Here is a 17,893-nt window from a genome sequence, read left to right as displayed (position 1 = left end):
ATATAACTTTTATTATAACGACTCCTTGCTCCCAATTTAAATTTAAATTGTGATAATATTTATATATATATATATATAAAAATTAAATTAGAGAAAAAAATATTTTTTTTCTTTTTAATTTCTTTTCTAATTAAGTAAAATATAATAAAAATATAAAATAATTTATAAGAGTCTCATCATTATATTATATAAAATATATATATATAAAGAGATAAAAATGAGAAAAACATATATGTATATATAAATATATGTATATGATTTGATATATATTTAATTATGAGAAAATATAATATTTATATATCGGAAATGATTATAGACGGGAAAATTTGGAGGAGGAAATAATGTGAAACGGAATTAAGTTTGGTCCGGTTCATTTCACAATTTTTCTGTCTAAGTGAATTAATAAAATTATATTATATATAAAAAAAAGTATTATTAATATATATAACTAATAATAATAATAATATATTTAAAATTGTCCAAAAAAAATAAAAATATTATTAATATCTATCTATATATATAATATGATTAAAAACCAAACCAGTGTAGGATTTATATTCGCTAACGACACTTACAATTATATGATTAAAGATTTTCTTTTCTTTAGCCATAATCATATTCTTAAAAAATATATATACTAATATATATTTAGTAATAGATTTGAATGAGTTATGTAAGTAAACGATCATAAACATGTGGTCTATAGAGCGGTTATATTAAATGAATTATGAACCATAAAAACTAATCAGTAGTCAAATAAAATTATTAAACTCATTCAAAATTTATATATGATTCATTAGTTTTCAACCTAAAACCAGGAGCATGAATAGGTAAAAATGGAAGAGAGTTTGATTTAATAAATAATATTTATTTTCTTAATTATCTTAATTCTATAACTGACATGTATAAATACATGTTACAAATCACTTTCTCTACATCAATTCACGTTTACTTTTAATCCAACATGATTAAGATGAATACATTTTATAGCATTCTATTCTCTTTAACTTTCATCATTGCTCTTCAATTTGTATTCAAAGTTTCGGGTGCTCGTCTCCTTGACGAGAATCTCTCTTTTGAAACCATGGAATTTGATACCGGTAATTTGACCCGTGAGAGCTTTCCAAAAGGGTTTACGTTTGGGACTGCGACATCTGCTTACCAAATAGAAGGTTCCACCAACAAGGGAGGTCGTGGTCCATGTATATGGGACACATTTTTGAAGCGGCCAGGTACTAGTATGGTTTAGAATTTAATATATAACTTGATTGGTTTTTTATTGATATTAGTAAAAAAAAACTTGAATATAGGAATTATGGCGAACGGAGAAAACGCAGATATTGCAGTCGACGCATATCATCGATACAAGGTACACAATAAAAAAACAACTAAGAGCATGTTTTAATGGGAAAAAAACATGTATATCAAATAATTTATTTTTATATTTTCTTTGTTAAACTGTGGATTTTATTAAATTATATTTTAGTTTTAGTTTTTATAATTTATTCATAGATAAATTGCTATGAGATTTAATAAATACTTTTATTTATTGTAGGAGGACATTGATTTGTTGAAAGAGATGAATTTTGATGCTTATCGATTTTCAATTTCTTGGTCTCGGATCTTTCCAAGTAATAATTTATATCACTTTTTGACCTAGAATTCTAATTTGTTTCATACATTAATTTTTAACATATTTTATGTGTTAATATAAATGTAGATGGCACCGGCAAGATAAATAAGGAGGGAGTTTCTTATTATAATAATGTTATAGACTACCTACTTCAAAAAGGTATAAAATATAAAGCTAAGAATATAAGTTTACAATTAATGAAATAGTTAGACTCATTTATATAAAATGATGTAGGTATTGAACCATACGTAAATCTTTATCACTTTGACCTTCCTCAAGCACTTGAAGATAGATACTTGGGTTGGCTTGATAGACAAGTGGTGTAAGCATTTTCATTAAGAACTTATATTACACATTTTTATGCTAATTTATTATATTTCTCTAAATGTATTTTGAATATCTCTAATACTTCAATTTTAACAGGAATGACTACGCTGATTATGCCGAATTTTGTTTTGCAACTTTTGGAGATAGAGTAAAAACTTGGATAACATTTAATGAACCAAAAGTGATTGCTCAATATGGATATGGTGATGGATTACATGCACCTGGTAGGTGTTCCAAACCATACGGGAATTGTCCAGCAGGAAATTCTTCAACCGAGTCATATATTGTAGGACACAATCTATTATTGTCACATGCAACAGCGGTGAAAAGATATCGTCAAAAATATCAAGTGAGATATTTTAATTTTTGTTTATATTTGCTCTCAAAGAATTTAATTATCATTTCTATATGGATTATTCTTTATTATAGCAAAAACAAAATGGAAGAATTGGTCTAGTAATGGATTTTCATTGGTACCAACCACTCACTCGGGGAAAGGCAGATAACTATGCAGCTCAAAGAGCGAGAGATTTTCACCTTGGGTGGTATGTCATTGTTTGAAATTCAGATATTTTGGTTAAGATTCTTATATCTCTTTCCAATATGAAGAGTTTGATTTATATTTATCGATAATTATTCATGATATTATCATTAATTGGACATATACGTATAGGTTTTTGCATCCCATAACTTATGGAGCATATCCCAAAACTATGCAAGACATTGTTGGGGATCGGCTACCAAAGTTTACCGAGGAAGAGGTTAAATTAGTTAAGGGTTCTTCTAGCGATTTCATTGGAATTAATCACTACACAACGTTTTACATGTACGATGATCCAAGTCTGTATAACCTTACAGTTCCAAGTTATCAAACTGATTGGCATGCTTCGTTTGCAAGTAAGAACATATATTTTATAAATAAAAAGAATAGGCAACATAATAAGTTCTATAAACTAACTTTGGTCTTCCTTTCATTGAAAACTTCTCCAGGTGAAAAATTGGGAGTACCACTTGGTCCAGTGGTAACGAATTAATTGAAGAAGCTCTTTTGAATATTATTTGCATGTAAAATACTTCATTTCATATCCTTATTTGGTACAGGCAAATTCAGATTGGCTAAGAATTGTTCCATGGGGTATTTACAAGTGTATGATGTATGTAAAAGAGCGCTATGGAATGCATAACATTATACTAACCGAGAGTGGTCCGTCCCAATTATCTTTACAAGTTTAACTTTTAATCTATATTTAATCATTCTTAATAGTACATTGTAATATTTCGTTCTACAGGAATGGATGATCCAGGAAATGTCACTCTTTCCCAAGGTGTACAAGATTTTACAAGGATTAACTATTTCAAGTATTACATTAGTGAGTTGAAGAGGGCTATGGACGATGGAGCAAATATAAAAGGCTATTTTGCTTGGTCATTGGTCGATAACTTTGAATGGAGAGAGGGTTACACATCAAGATTTGGTATCACTTATGTTGATTACAAGACACTTGCTCGCTATCCGAAAATGTCTGCTTTTTGGTTTAAACAACTATGTAAGAAAATCTTGTATTAAGATTAGGAACAAGCAACTTGGTTTCTAGGCTTGTTAACTTGGTTTCTAGGCTTGTTTTGATTTTATTTTTTAATAAAATCTATTAATAATGAGTTTGTCATTTCCTTACCTCTTTTCATTTAAGAAATTTACAAATTTCCATGAATGTTAAGTAAAGATAGGTCCTTATTTTAACTTGTTCTTACTACTCAAGATTTATATGTCATTTGATATATAATAGATATAATTGATCTATTCATTTGTATTTCTTAATAAGGAATGTTCCATTAGCTAATTTATATTCAACTTTATTATAGCTCTACTATAAAGAGATGAATGAGTCCTCTATCTAAGGAATAAATATTTGTTTGTAGACCATTACATTTAAATATGAGTGTAAACACCTTATTGCGATAACTTATTTCTAATTTGATAAGATAAAACCACAATTAACAATTAATTGAAACTTAAAATAAACTCACAAAATAACTTATAAATTCAGGACATGATTACATCTTTTCTTTGTTCATAAAAGGCTAATTAAAGCATAAAAAATGTTATCATATCGGTTGATATTATTAACATGTAAACTACTTCGAGATGAATATCTTCTATTCTATTAGGACAATAGGAACGAGTATAATTTTTTTTGTCAGATGAAATAACTTCATTTTTTCTTTTTATTTATCATGAAATCATTCATCAATCACACTATTAATAAAATTTTAAGATTTAAATTAACAACTTTAATTCTCAATAATTAAATTAAAATAAATCATCACTACAAATGTAGTGTAATTACTTTCAAAACTATTAGGTTAAAGTATGGAGTATGGACATATTTGCATGCCCAAATATGTGGGCCTAGTAGAAGCCCAACATTCATATGGACTTATTTGATGAATATATATAAACAATGAAAACATCAAAACACTTCATCATTTCTTTGTAATAATTTTCCCGTTAGAATTTTGCTGCCGCCTGTCGGAAAACATCTACACACAACCGCCGCTCTCCGCCGTCGAGTTCGTAAGTCGATTCGTTTCTCCCCTTTTCATCTCGTGTATAGATAGGCGTTATATGTTCAAGTTGAAGTTTTCGCACTTCAGTTTCCTGTTCGGTTAGCAATTTACTTGTAAGATAGTTCGTTAACCGATTCCTGATCTATTTTTGGGGGTGAAAATGGGGAAGGAAGAAAGTCCACAACTTGGTAGGAGAAGTACAAGATCATCTGTTTCAACTCCCTCCACTGCGAAGAAATCCCATTCACTTCCTTTAACTGTGAACGATCTTGTAAATGGTAATGAATCCTTAAGTTTGGAAGATTTGATTTCAAGTTTCCCCGGCAGACGGAATCAGATTCTTGAACTATTCCGGCTACTGGGTCCGGTGAATTCACAAACATTTCCTATCTTTGTTTATGGAGGCTCTTCAACTGGGAAAACAAGCACAGTCCTTGAATTGTTTCGGCATTGGAGTCGCCCTTTGGTATATTCAAGTTGTATAACTTGCCACAGTTCTCGGCTTCTCTTTGAATCAATAATCGATCAGCTTTCGCTTCACAAGAAGGACGCAAGCAATGACTATTCAAGCTTAAAGCGGTGTGAGAAACCATCTGATTTCGTGAATCTTCTACGTGAAGCTTTATTGTCCATCATAAGTAATCTCAAACTGCACACAGAGAAAGAAAGCACGAAATCTAGACGGGTTAGTGGAAGCATTGTCTATTTGGTTATTGATAATCTTGATCTTGTTCGTGAGTGGGATAATAGCTCTACTATACTGCCATTTTTGTTCAAGTTGTATGATATTCTGAAGATACCTGAACTGACTATGATATTCATAAGTAAGGCTTCACCTGATACTTATTACTCAGATACAGGCTACATAGAGCCTATCTCAGTTTATTTTCCAAACTACTCAGAAGACGATCTTCGCCAAATTTTCATGAGAAATCAAGAAAATCCCAAACTATATTCATCGTTCCTCGAGTAAGACTTTTTTTTGCTAACAGAACCTGGTATTACATTCTCTTGTCTGATAACTAAACTTTTCCCATTAAACAGGTTGGTGTTGAGGCCATTTTGTAGGGTAACTAGACGGATTGATGAATTGTCCACAGCCTTTTCCCCATTGTTCAAGAAGTATTGTGAACCACTTACTGAGTTGGGAGTTTCTCCAAATGAAGAGATAAAGAGGAAATTGTATAGTCATCTTCAACCTTATATTGCACCTTCTCTAAATGATGTGTTTAGAATACAGTATAGAAATTCTACTAAGGTGGAAACCAAGAAAAGTAGAGACAAGATGGTTGGCTCCCAATCACTAGACGGGATTGATTTCCACATGTCTATTTCTGCTAAGTATCTTCTTGTTTCAGCTTTCTTGGCATCCAGAAATCCAGCAACCCTTGATGCTACACTATTTGATTCAACTGGAGGCTCCAGTAATCGAAAACGAAAGAGGAAGTAAGTCTATGTCATAGATTCCCTAACTTTTTTTTGTGAAGAAGAAATATGTTTATAGAGCAATTGGTTTTATGGTTCTTTATATATTATTGTTAGGATGTGATTCAGTTCTCTAAAAAGACTAGTTGTTAACTGTTATGGATATGTTTGATAAAATTGGAAATGATGTGAATTTTATGTGTCTGGAAAATAATTGTTGAATAAACTAAATAAAAATATATGAATTATTAGTACTTGATAGAACCATTTGGAAACACTTTTTACATAGAAAGCATCAATAAATTTATGAATCTATGTCTAATCAAGTTATGTTTCATTTGTTATCTCATCTAGATTGTGGAGACCCAGACCTAGATCCAAACCCAGAAAGTGTAATCTGCCCATTAATATGTAATTTGATTTGATAAATGTGGAACTAGTATCTAGAAAGTACTTAAAGATAGTTTCGTAACTTGATTAATTTTTAGAGGATAATTTATTTTGTTTACGCCTTTACTATAGGAATTAGTTAACTAATTCATGGCTTAGTTTGAGTAGAAACTTTTAAACAACATTTAATTATTTAGATTAATTGATTTATTTCATCAATGGTATTGTTTCAATTGGTATAACACCTAATGATTGAATTTCAGGAGTTCTGTGAAATCGATAGAGAAGAAAGAAATATCTGAACAGGAGATACTAATGAAAGGACCTGGAACTTTCCCATTGGAGAGGCTATTAGCAATATTTCAATGTATAACATCTGTATATGGTGATTACATTGATGAAGAAGAGCAAAGAAATGAGGAAATGACAATTGGTAGCAATGAGCTCATGTCTGATGTTCTCTTGCAAGTATCCAGTCTTTGTAGTGCTAATTTCATTACTAAAGGAGCTAGCTGTCCTCTAGAAGGCTCAACCAGATATCGATCTACAGTAACGGAAGACTTGGCTTTAAAGGTATTAAATTTAGCTTTCACTTATGGAAATTATACAAAATTTTAAATTTAGACTAATTGAATGCATGTTTTTTTGAAAATGATGTTTAGGTAGCAAGAAGCATCAAGTTTCCTTTGGCAAAGCACCTGTTTTAGAAGCAGGTTATTGCAGAAGTGATGATTAGATACTGTGGAAATGTGTGTACTATTTAATTAGGAATGATGTATTATTCCTAATATTATATATGTTAGTTAGATTTGCATGTATGGAACTATGTTGGAAATGAAATAGAATTTGGATAAATGATCTTCATTGTGTATCATTTTCTTGCATATGCTTCAAGTCCATTGTACCTTATATGCAGAGAAGCATTTGAAATACTATAAAACTTGTTTTTTTTTGTGTTAATATTCTTTACAAATTTTTTTATTTGAAAGATTAAAACTAACTTTTACTCCCCCAAATAATAATATTTATTTTAATTTAAAGTGTTTTATAAGAGATAGTCGCTGTTTTTGGTGTTTTAGAAACCGTTTTTGTCACTTAAGTTGGTTTTTGTCATTGAGATGGGTTCAAATGTTGATTAATTTTTTTAAAAATAATTTGGGATTGAGACTCACATCCATGACTATAATTACATGAGTTTATGTGTTATATTAAATATTCTTCACAATTTCTTATTAAGTTCTTTTTTTTTTTAGAATTGAAAATAGTGCAAAATATACATTTATATCTTAAAACAACTAAATGTTCATTTGCCCTGGGTTCTATAAACCCTAAATTCTTAACTGATATCATTTTTATTTTATTTTAGAGAAATTTTATTAATAAAAAAGGTGTAAATATATCAAAATTGTCTTCAATAAATAAATTAAAATTTGAAAAAGTGTTTAATTTATTATGTCTTAGACTATTATTTTAATTTAAATTATATTTCAGTTTTAATTTGTCATTTAAATATAAAATTTGGGATGTTAATGTGGTAAGTATAGCTTATATTATGTTTTATATTATGTTGTTTTGATTTTGTAAAAGTATATGTTTAGATGATACATTTTGAACACCAAATATTCATGCTCTTAAATTTTTTTTAATTTTAGTGTGCAATCTATTGACCTAACACAATCAATTAATGAGCAAATATTTTTAATTAAATACCATAATAGAATTAACCACTATTTATTCTAGTTTGAATAATTATTATTATTGAATTTTGTTTTTAATTTTATAATAAGTAAAAGAGAAAAATAATTATATTTTAAATTAAAATAAATAAATTATAATATATATATATATATAATTAACAAATTTAATATATATAATAATAAATTTATATATATATATATATATATAATTTTAAAAAATATATTAATAATTATAAAATATGTGTGAAAATACACCTAATATCAAATATATATATTATTTAACAATATTATAAAGTATATATTTATCATAATTGTTCAACCAGACCCAAATAATAATAAATCAGAAGAAAATGCCATCACCATAAAAACATAAACACAATATTAAATATCAAATAATCACGATATTAAATATCAAATAATCTCATTCCCTTAGAATTAGAAATATCATTTTCCTGTTTGAATTTATTTATTTGAAATCTGAACTCTTCGACTTTATTTTTTTTTTTCGTATATCATTTTTTAAGTTCTATAAGTTTTGACCCATTTTCTCATTGAGCCAAAAGGTAAAAAAATAAAAAATAAATATGAAATACCCGTAGGTACAGTCCTCTTTAACTAGCTGTCAATACTCACCAAATGTTATCTTCTTTCAATCCAAATTATTCAACAAAAACAAAAAATTATAGGCTTAATGACCCATTTTTTTCTTGTTAAGTCTACCATCTATGCTATTGTGATACACAACATGCTACAAATATTATATTTTCTCATCTAAATTCTTTATGCTGAAATCAAGCCATTATTCAGCCCAAAAAGAAAAATGATATCATAAGTGGTTGCTAAATTTTTATTTTTCAAATTCTTTCTCCCCTAACATCAAAGAATAAGAATTTATTCATTCCTGTTTACAAACAGTTTTCAAATTTTCATTATCAAACCTGCTATCTTCATTTATCTTTCATTCAAAGATTTAACAATAATATATAGCAAGTTAAACTTTCCTAACAATTAAGAATAAAAAGTTACCATAATAGTTTCACACTCAAAATGAATCATCACACAACTGAAAATCAATCCACTCGGTTCTTCCCAAAGATTATGGTTCAGAGTTCAGTCCCGAGGAAATTTGACAGTATAATGATTCCGATATATTTTGTTTATGATAAACACCATTACTTAGCTTGCTAGCATTGTAAAGGTCAAAATATTATTCGTTACTGTGGAAGTTAAAACCTTACAATTATCATATGTTTCTGAGATGAACCGGATCCAATGGGCCTCGGGCTAACACATCATTTGTCTCAACAAGAAGATCGAGCTTCTTCAATGGCCTCCTAAATGTGACCGAGACCTAAAAAAATTTGAAGCTTACCTTGGGTATGTGTTCAATAACTGACACTCCCATTCAATATGGCATTAGTTATATTATCTTGTCTTGAAATAATGATAACCCCTCCTTTAATCGAGGATCTTTTCACCCGTGGCAAACAAATTCCAAACTAACGTGCCAATTACATAAAGTGCAACGGAAACCTTAAAAACATCGTCCCAGGTACCTACATACAATAAAATATACAATCAATCTGAAAATGTCTATGTATACCTAATTTTCAAAACTAAAATTAAAAACAAGAATGTATATATACCTTTCTGGAGAATGTATCCTGTTGCAGCTGTACCTAGCACACCAGCAAGCACTCCAGCAGTGTTTGATAATCCCAATAGAACCCCCTGCAAGTTTCATTTTCTAATGAGTTTGATTTTGAATTTCAGTCTATATCAAACAATATCAAACAATTTCAGTTTCTGAATCTGGTCGCCAATTTTTTTAATGTGTTTTACTGAATTATTCTTTTACCAAACGAATTATTTATCTTTTTCTCAGGAATTTTGGTTTACAATGGTAGAAATAATCATCATTTGCCAAATGAACTGCCATCCAAATGAACAAAAATGAAAATCTCTTACAACTACAATTTTGACGATTATGGATCGAGATAGAAAGTTTTGGCTATCTCAGAGGGGGTAAAAGAAACTCACAGCATAACGAGGTCCAATATCTTGGTGATTGGAATAGAGTCCTGATTGTGAGAATGCATCTGATCCCTGCAAAAGGAAACATAGATATCTAATTGAGGACAATAAATGATTCTAAGCATGTTATGCTAGCCTACTCCAAGGAATAAAACATTGATATAAAAATAAATAAAAAATTGAATGGTTAATTTTACACCTTATTAATAAAGTTCATGCATAATTTTTCTCTTATCTTAGTACTTGGATTTGTTTGTCCAGATTAAAAAGTTCATACATTAATTTGTCCCTTTCCCTGCTGGTTTCCAAAACAAAATTTTTTCTCCCAAATACCAGTAGTTCTTCAAACAAAAGCCTCCATAAATATGAACTGTTATATAAGCAAAATTACACACACATGAAATTTTATTAATAAGGTGTCAAATCAACAATCCTTAAATTACATAGAATTTATTAATGTAAATGAGGGTTTCGTGAAGAGAGGGATCACGTTATTTAGGTAAACAAATCCATTACAATAATAAATCTCAGTTAATTAATTAATACATGTATATTTTAGTTCCAATTTGTAAAGGTTCGAAGATCACAGATTATCCTTTTTTCCTCCTAATTATTCTTTCAATAGATTTTCTCAAGAAGTCTCCATAAATATCAACCGTTATGAATCAAAATTAAAGAGAATTTCTAACAATTATTGGTTGACTTTATATACCTGACTACATGCCATGCATAGAACGGCTAAAGCAGGTGTCCGCACATGGCTAAGCTGTGTGAGGAAGAATGCAGGACCCAGAAAACCTATTGATTGCATTATCTGCAGAAGAGGTACTTAGTAAGAATTAACATAAGTAAAAACAGTTATTCTAAAATCCAAGTATGATGGTTGATTGACAATAAATCTAAAAAAAGTCACCTTACGAACTGTGGTAATTGAGACACCTTTACTGATAAGTGTGTCCGCTATCCAGCCACCTATGTTTGCAAAAACTGCCATGGTCAGCCATGGCAATACACAAAGTAGTCCAGACTCAGTCAGGTTGAACTTCAAAACCTGTAGATGCAGAAAAATAGTCATCATCATCGGATGGTGAACTGGACATAGTCGGTTGATTGATTTTTTCAAATCTACCCCTATATTTTAAAATGTCTACTACATTTAAATACTCTTACATTTATAAGAAAACATTACTAAAATGATTAGTAGACTAATAGTAATGTTGTAATTATACATTGATATAGTGATAACTAGTTTTCAACTGCACTAAACTAACAAATACTTAAAATTTTAAGTGTATGTATAACTCATATAAATTAACCTTCCAGAAAAGTTAGAGGTTATAAAATCAATTTTCATATTTGATCCTATATTCAGCTGGATCAAATATATCATAAATAGGGTCAGTCGGTTTTGATGGGTGGAATACTCACCCCTAGTTACTATTACTTTTGGTTTCATGATGTGCTTTCGCTAGCGGTAAAAAAGAAATATAGAAACAGGTGCATGAATTTGCTTGAACATTGAGAATGGATGGAAAGGAGCAAGGAGTCTTCAAGAGATATTGGTTAAATGCTGCCGAATTTAAGTTGCAATGTATGAATGAAGATTAGGGCAATTAGGAGTCTAAGTGCCTAAGATGAAAAGGATTTAGTTAAAGCAAGGCATGCAGGAAGACCCATCTATCTTTTCAAGGAACATAATTTGTTAAATACTGTCAAATTCAAGTTTACAATGAATGAAGTTCAATAAAATGTAAGTAACAAGAAAGTGCACCATGATAATTCCCACATCATACAATACCATATTATAATAGATAGAATTAACATAAGCCATAGATGAGAAGACAGAAGAATGAGGATGAAGAGACCCCGAAGAGAAGAATAAAGGCCTAGTTGAGAAGAAAACCCGAACTATTCAAGTTTATTCAATAACAATTCAGCATGTCTATTACATGACAGTTGCTAATATTTCTAGTACTGTGTATGCACATTGAAGGGAAGTTTCTGACAATGGGAGCCTTGATCTCGACCTTCTAGGGGGAAACGACCAGTAATTCTTCTTCAGCAAACAAAAGAAATCTTAATAATATTGAGAAAAAGGAAAGACGAATTACAAAATCAAAGCAAGAAAATGAAGCGCAGACTTTGGTGTAAACTACGATCGAAAAAAGGGAGTTAGGCCTGCTGACCGGACATTCCTACGAAGGAAATCGAGCTCCAAGTTGACCTCAGTTCTTTTAACTTAGAGCTTTGAGTATTAATGTTATCTCTTATTTCTTACTGATGTTTCTCATTTGTTGTATACCGACTGTAATTGATGATAACCCTTGTCATGAATTGTACTACTATTATTTTTGTTGGGTTATTTTCACCACGAAATATCCTACATTCGCATAAACTGAATAATGGAAAAGTCACATCCTTTAATAAACGAGATATATGTATAGTACTAGATTAATAACTGAAAATAACTTCTTTTTCAAAATTAATTGAAAAGAACTACTAATAACTAACTAATTAACTACTAACATAACACTTCTAACTACTTTTAATCACTTATAACGAACAACTAAATAATAATTATCTATTTAATATTTATACAGTTTATATTAGGCAGCCTTAAGCTACCTGTATAGTAACACATACCTGGTTGTAGTATGTTGGCATCCATGTTAGGAGAATAAACGTCCCCCAGTTATGGCAGAAATGAGAAATAATTAGAGCCCAGACAGGTGCTTTGGATAAAATAAGCTTCCAAGGTATAACAGTGACAGGCTCCTTCTGCGTGCCACCTCCTACAATAAGCTCTTCTTCCTCCGGACTAAGATCTGGATCTTCTTTAGGTGAGCTATAAGCCTGAAACAAGTTAAAAACCAGACTTAAAAACTAAGAAACCAAAATACAGATAAAGTGTGACGTCAATGCACAATTAGAGTACAAAGAAATTGGAGAGTGGACCAAAGAAGCCAACTTACTCTATGGCACATACAAAAAGGAGGAAACAATACAAAGTAGTTTAAATGGCAGGCTAAGTAGATACATCAAGATTGTTTGGAGGATACAAACATGCTTGACCATTAATTGCAACGAAGCTAATGATATACTAGCATTATAGCAAACTGATCAAGCGGTGCTCACTGCAGCAGATAAGTCCAATAATTAATCTTGTCTACATAAGGGGTGATTCCATTATTGGCCCCATTTCGAAACACTTTTGCTTCTGTTTCTGGAAACGTTTCCAGGTATTGAAACATTTAGAAAGGAAATTCAATTTGAGACAAATTATTTATGTTTATGTAAGTGGAAACGTTTCCTGATACAAAAACAAAAGTGTTTCCATATGGGTCTAATAGCAACATACCAAATCTTTTAGGGCTTAATTCATGTGGGTTGTTTGGAAATAATCAAATTATTTCCTAATAATCTTGTTTGATGAGAATGTGGATTATTTTAGTCAAATGACCAAAATACTTTAGCATTTGATCATTTCAAAATGTTAGTAATAATAATAAAAAAATATGCGGGTGTTTTGTTATCTTAATTGATGATTTGATGGAAGAGTTGATAGGATAATGGATTAAATCCAAATAACCCACATCAAACAAGCCCTTAATCTCAAAATCACTACATTTTTACACATCCAATTTCAGTTAAAGTAAGATGTTTCAGAGTATTTTGCATTAATTTAAATTATGAGTTACAATTTCAGGATCAAGAGTAAATCAGGAAGAACACAGTAAGTCGAGTTTGTTGCATTTTTTCTTAATACCAAAGTGAGAATAGAGATCTACATATGGTACTAAGTATGTCATTCATTATGGCCAACATAAGCAGATGATTCAGGAGCCCACATGGTGATCAATCTGGTTAGCATAAAAGGTGAAGAAGTTTTACAAGCAAGTAAGACAATAAAACATTCAATTAACATGCAGGTGACTCACCTTCATCTTCCATAATGCAAACCATATACTTCCAAGAGAGCCAAATGCATAAAACACGGATGGCCATCCGCATTTGTTGATTAAAATGGGAGAGAAAGCCAATCCTGTAACAGATCCAAGATACATGCCACTGTATACAAATGCAAGTGATCTGCTTCTCTCTGAAACTGGAATCCACTTGGATAACATATTATTCATGGCCGGCATTGCTACCCCCTGAAGTGAATGAATACGTCGGTTTTAGGCAACAATCTTCTCAGGAATAAATAGGATCGGTCAAAAGTTGTACAAAAAAGTCTAGAAGTGAAATGGGTTCAGTGATGCAGCAATCACAGTAGCTAATATATGCTTTTCTTAATCCACCTCGCAATGCATATCTAGTTCTCATGCCTGAATATTAAGTGCTAAATGCCTGAATTTTAAGTGCCAATTTAGTGAAGTGTTCGAAAACTAAATGTAGAATTAAACCAAATGATAATATTTTAATTTACAATTTATGTAAGTTGGAACGACTTGCCCCTCCATGGGCTATGATGGACAGAGATTTGATAAGATTTAACTCATTCATAACTCAGCGAATTAAGCCAAATTTTTTAGCTTAATTTGAGTTGAATCTTAAATAATTAAGTGATTTTCAAATGAACTTAATTCAAATAATCACTTAATTATTTAGTTTAGTAAGCTATGTAATCAAACAATGGCTATGTTATCTAGGAATCCGAATGATCAGATATGAATTACTTAATTCTATTCAAGAATGCATATCAAAAGAAAAAGGTTAACACTAGCAAAAAAGTTGAAAGCCACAATTTTCAGATATACTAAACCATGATCACAGATAATGCTACAAGAAGAAACCAACCTCACCAATCCCCATGAAGGCACGTGTGACAAGCAAGAAAGGAAGCCCTAATCGGGCAGCAATGGGGGTAAAGATTGTAGCAATTGACCACCAGACCACTCCAAAACCCAATACTACTTTCCCACCAAATTTATCTGCCCAAATACCTCCAAGAATCTGTTCATTGGACAAAGTTGAACAAAATGCTCAGGATTAGTTAATTCTGCACAGTCGGATCAGAAACGATCAAATATAAAGTGTAGGATATAATCTTAGGAAGTGTAGTCAAATTTATAGGGTTGTATTTAATTCAATTGAAAAAAAGTTACTTTCACTTTCACATTTATTTTTGGTGATTTTCCAATGTGATTGTGATTGTGACAAACACCGACAAAATACTAGTTTCCAAATATGATCACATCTTTATCCAAGATCATCAAATATTGCATGAATTTCATGTATTTATGAAGGAAAAATATGTACTAAATGAGATTAAATCAGAAATGTCAAGTAGAAAGCACCAAAACAAGTAAATTTGAAATTCCTCTTGTAATTGAAGCAATAGCAATATAAAAAAGATACCTTATCACCAGATTTGTGAATACCATTTACTAAGAAAGTCTTTCAATTTTCCATTACTGTTGGAAAAGAGTTATACCTGAGTAAGCAAATACCCCCAGAAAAATGATGATTGGATGAGACCTACTGTTGCACTATTCCACTTAAATTCTTGCGACATTGGAAGAATGGCAATACTCATATTTACCTGTGGTCAAGATTCAGAGTTGTTCAAGCTTAACTGAATAATGAAATAATTACTATATAATATTAAACGGAAAACTAAAGGGAGGAAGTACTAACCCTGTCCATGTTGCATAACAAGAATGCAGCGAAACAGAGCAATACTATCACCCACCGTTTTGGAAATTGCTCCGACGAAGATTTTTCTCTATGGATGGAGACTACATCATTCGGCCCTTCTGCAGCCATAAGTGGTTCCATATTCCCCCCAAGTACACCATAATCTTCAGATCTATAGTCAGCACGGATCATATTAACCTTAGCCTGCTTTGATGGCAGGCATCGGCCATCATGTATCCCTAGCTTATACAGCCTGCTTGTTTCATTCCAGTTGCAGCTAGAAGAAGCCGATGAAAGGCAGCATTTAGACAAGTCTTTAGTGGATTTCCCATGTTTGACGGTTGAAACCTTCTCACTAAATTCCTTGGACATAGAAAGGGCACACATGCCCAATCTTTCCGATCTACTATAAAAACGTCCGGATACATGAAGTGATGAACAACAAGAGTATCTAGGTGATGAAAGGCTCTCCCTCAGAAGCCACAAACTTTTGTATGTTACCTTTCTATAAACACATTGAAGAGGGGCCAAACCAGATTGCTCCCTTTGGCTACTTACAACAATCTTTTCTCTTTGCCATACATTCCCTGCAAGAAATAGCAAAATGAGAATCTAACTTCACTCAACCTCAAATTCAGATAACAAATAATGATGAAACACAAAATCAAGCATATGCGTCTACAATCTTCGCTGAAACTAACTCACAATTTTTTCACCCAAAAAAACAGAGTCCAAATAAACAATGAAAATACTTGCATAATTAACTCAAGATTGGGATTGATAGGATGAAATGAAAAGTCCGGCTATGACCGGAATGCTCCCTTAAAGATTTTGGGCCTCCAAGTTGATTCTTTGATTTGGAGTTTTTGCTTCTTTTTTTTTTTCCTTTGGGACTTTCTTGTACTTTTGATGATGTTTTTATTCTGATTAAACTCATAATAAACCAGGTCATAACTTGTACTAGAATTTGTCTGTTGGTTGGATGTTTCACCACAATTGATACAACTTTTGCATTAAATTATCCCCTCTTCTAGCCTACCAGTAACAAGAAGTGGATATTCTCAGCTTCTCTAAGGTCCCGTGTCCCATTTTTTACCCCACCAAGGTAGTTCAGTGGTAAAAGTCGGCTTAATAGACTAAAATGTCACGGGTTCAATTCTATCTGAAAGCGCTTTAAGTTTAAGCAGGGGGTCATCGTTATTGTGGGTATCATGCTAGTTCTCTTTTAATCCCAAAATAAACTTTTGCAGTAGATTAATGAAAATAGTTTTACCCTTTCAAAATAAAATTAATGTTACCATTTCCCTATTAAAATAATTGGAAGGCCCGAAATAAAGGGGAAACTATATATGAGATTAATAAGGTAATTTTTCAATAAGACAACACTAGTATGCAATCAAATCAAGCTCAAACACTAAATCCAGAGAAGTATTTTGTTCACATCATACAAGTGGATATCATCTTTCAATCATCCAGTAAAATTCAACTCATTTTATCTTTTTTTCATTTAAAGTATATGAGAGATTGTAAAGTGACAATGTAGAAACAATCTCAATAGAATAAACACCATCAATGACAAACCCTGAATCCCAATGGGTCAGTGAAGAACCACATCTACTAAAATACTAGATTACATGAATAAAGACAGTCCATGTTCCATATACATATGTGTAACTGAGTTTTGAAGAAGAAAATCTATACCTGACCCAAGAAATGAACCGAAATTGCGACTGGAAACGACGGACCCAATTGCCATTCTTCTTCTTGTTGTTCTAAGCTTTGAGAAGTGAAGTTGTGAGAAGAGAAGTCGTTAGACAGTCCAACTCTTCTTCTTCTAAGATGAATTATCTCTGAGAATTTGCAAAGCTACAGTTAATCTCTCCCCTATAAAGAAGATAACCTGACAAGACTGGTGTGTCATCCGAATTTTCTGCCAAGTTCTTCCTCTTTCTCTCTTATTTATGTTTTCTTGTCGCTCCTGTTTCAGTTGAAGGGAAAATGGAGTTGACAGAGGAGGGCTGAGAAATGGACACGTGGCACTTCATCCTCAGCCATTAGTGGCTTTTGCACTTGTATTGAAATACCCCCTCCATTCATCATTTTGTTTTAATTCTAACCTAGAAATATTTAATCCTACTAAAATTTTAAATTTTTTTCTTCAAATTTTAAACTTTATGAT

General features: G+C 31.2%; 3 protein-coding genes across 3 annotated transcripts; 2 read left to right on the top strand and 1 right to left on the bottom strand.

The window, feature by feature from the left end:
- Positions 1 to 964: 964 nt before the first annotated feature.
- LOC124940200 (beta-glucosidase 44-like) lies at positions 965 to 3,527 on the top strand. Its single transcript, XM_047480688.1, has 11 exons — positions 965 to 1,232; positions 1,311 to 1,369; positions 1,556 to 1,631; positions 1,721 to 1,792; positions 1,868 to 1,955; positions 2,057 to 2,309; positions 2,390 to 2,505; positions 2,634 to 2,857; positions 2,951 to 2,982; positions 3,062 to 3,164; positions 3,250 to 3,527. Exons 1-11 carry the CDS (start codon positions 965 to 967, stop codon positions 3,525 to 3,527), a joined length of 1,569 nt encoding a protein of 522 aa, XP_047336644.1.
- Positions 3,528 to 4,463: 936 nt separating this feature from the next.
- Positions 4,464 to 7,227, top strand: LOC124919550 (origin of replication complex subunit 5). Its single transcript, XM_047459811.1, has 4 exons — positions 4,464 to 5,497; positions 5,573 to 5,974; positions 6,607 to 6,916; positions 7,006 to 7,227. The coding sequence occupies exons 1-4, from the start codon at positions 4,689 to 4,691 to the stop codon at positions 7,048 to 7,050; spliced, it is 1,566 nt and encodes a 521-aa protein (XP_047315767.1). The 5' UTR covers positions 4,464 to 4,688; the 3' UTR covers positions 7,051 to 7,227.
- A 1,877-nt stretch (positions 7,228 to 9,104) lies between these two features.
- LOC124919548 (ascorbate transporter, chloroplastic-like) lies at positions 9,105 to 17,683 on the bottom strand. The gene is made up of 11 exons (XM_047459810.1): positions 17,416 to 17,683; positions 15,715 to 16,301; positions 15,512 to 15,619; positions 14,875 to 15,030; positions 14,013 to 14,228; positions 12,718 to 12,927; positions 10,988 to 11,125; positions 10,787 to 10,888; positions 10,081 to 10,146; positions 9,687 to 9,771; positions 9,105 to 9,596 (listed from the first exon to the last, which is right to left on the bottom strand). The coding sequence occupies exons 1-11, from the start codon at positions 17,468 to 17,470 to the stop codon at positions 9,499 to 9,501; spliced, it is 1,821 nt and encodes a 606-aa protein (XP_047315766.1). The 5' UTR covers positions 17,471 to 17,683; the 3' UTR covers positions 9,105 to 9,498.
- Between the last annotated feature and the right edge of the window lie 210 nt (positions 17,684 to 17,893).

This window comes from Impatiens glandulifera, chromosome 1 (assembly GCF_907164915.1).
Source record: "Impatiens glandulifera chromosome 1, dImpGla2.1, whole genome shotgun sequence".
Classification (NCBI taxonomy): domain Eukaryota; kingdom Viridiplantae; phylum Streptophyta; class Magnoliopsida; order Ericales; family Balsaminaceae; genus Impatiens; species Impatiens glandulifera.
This window is presented reverse-complemented; position numbering and strand designations above follow the sequence as displayed.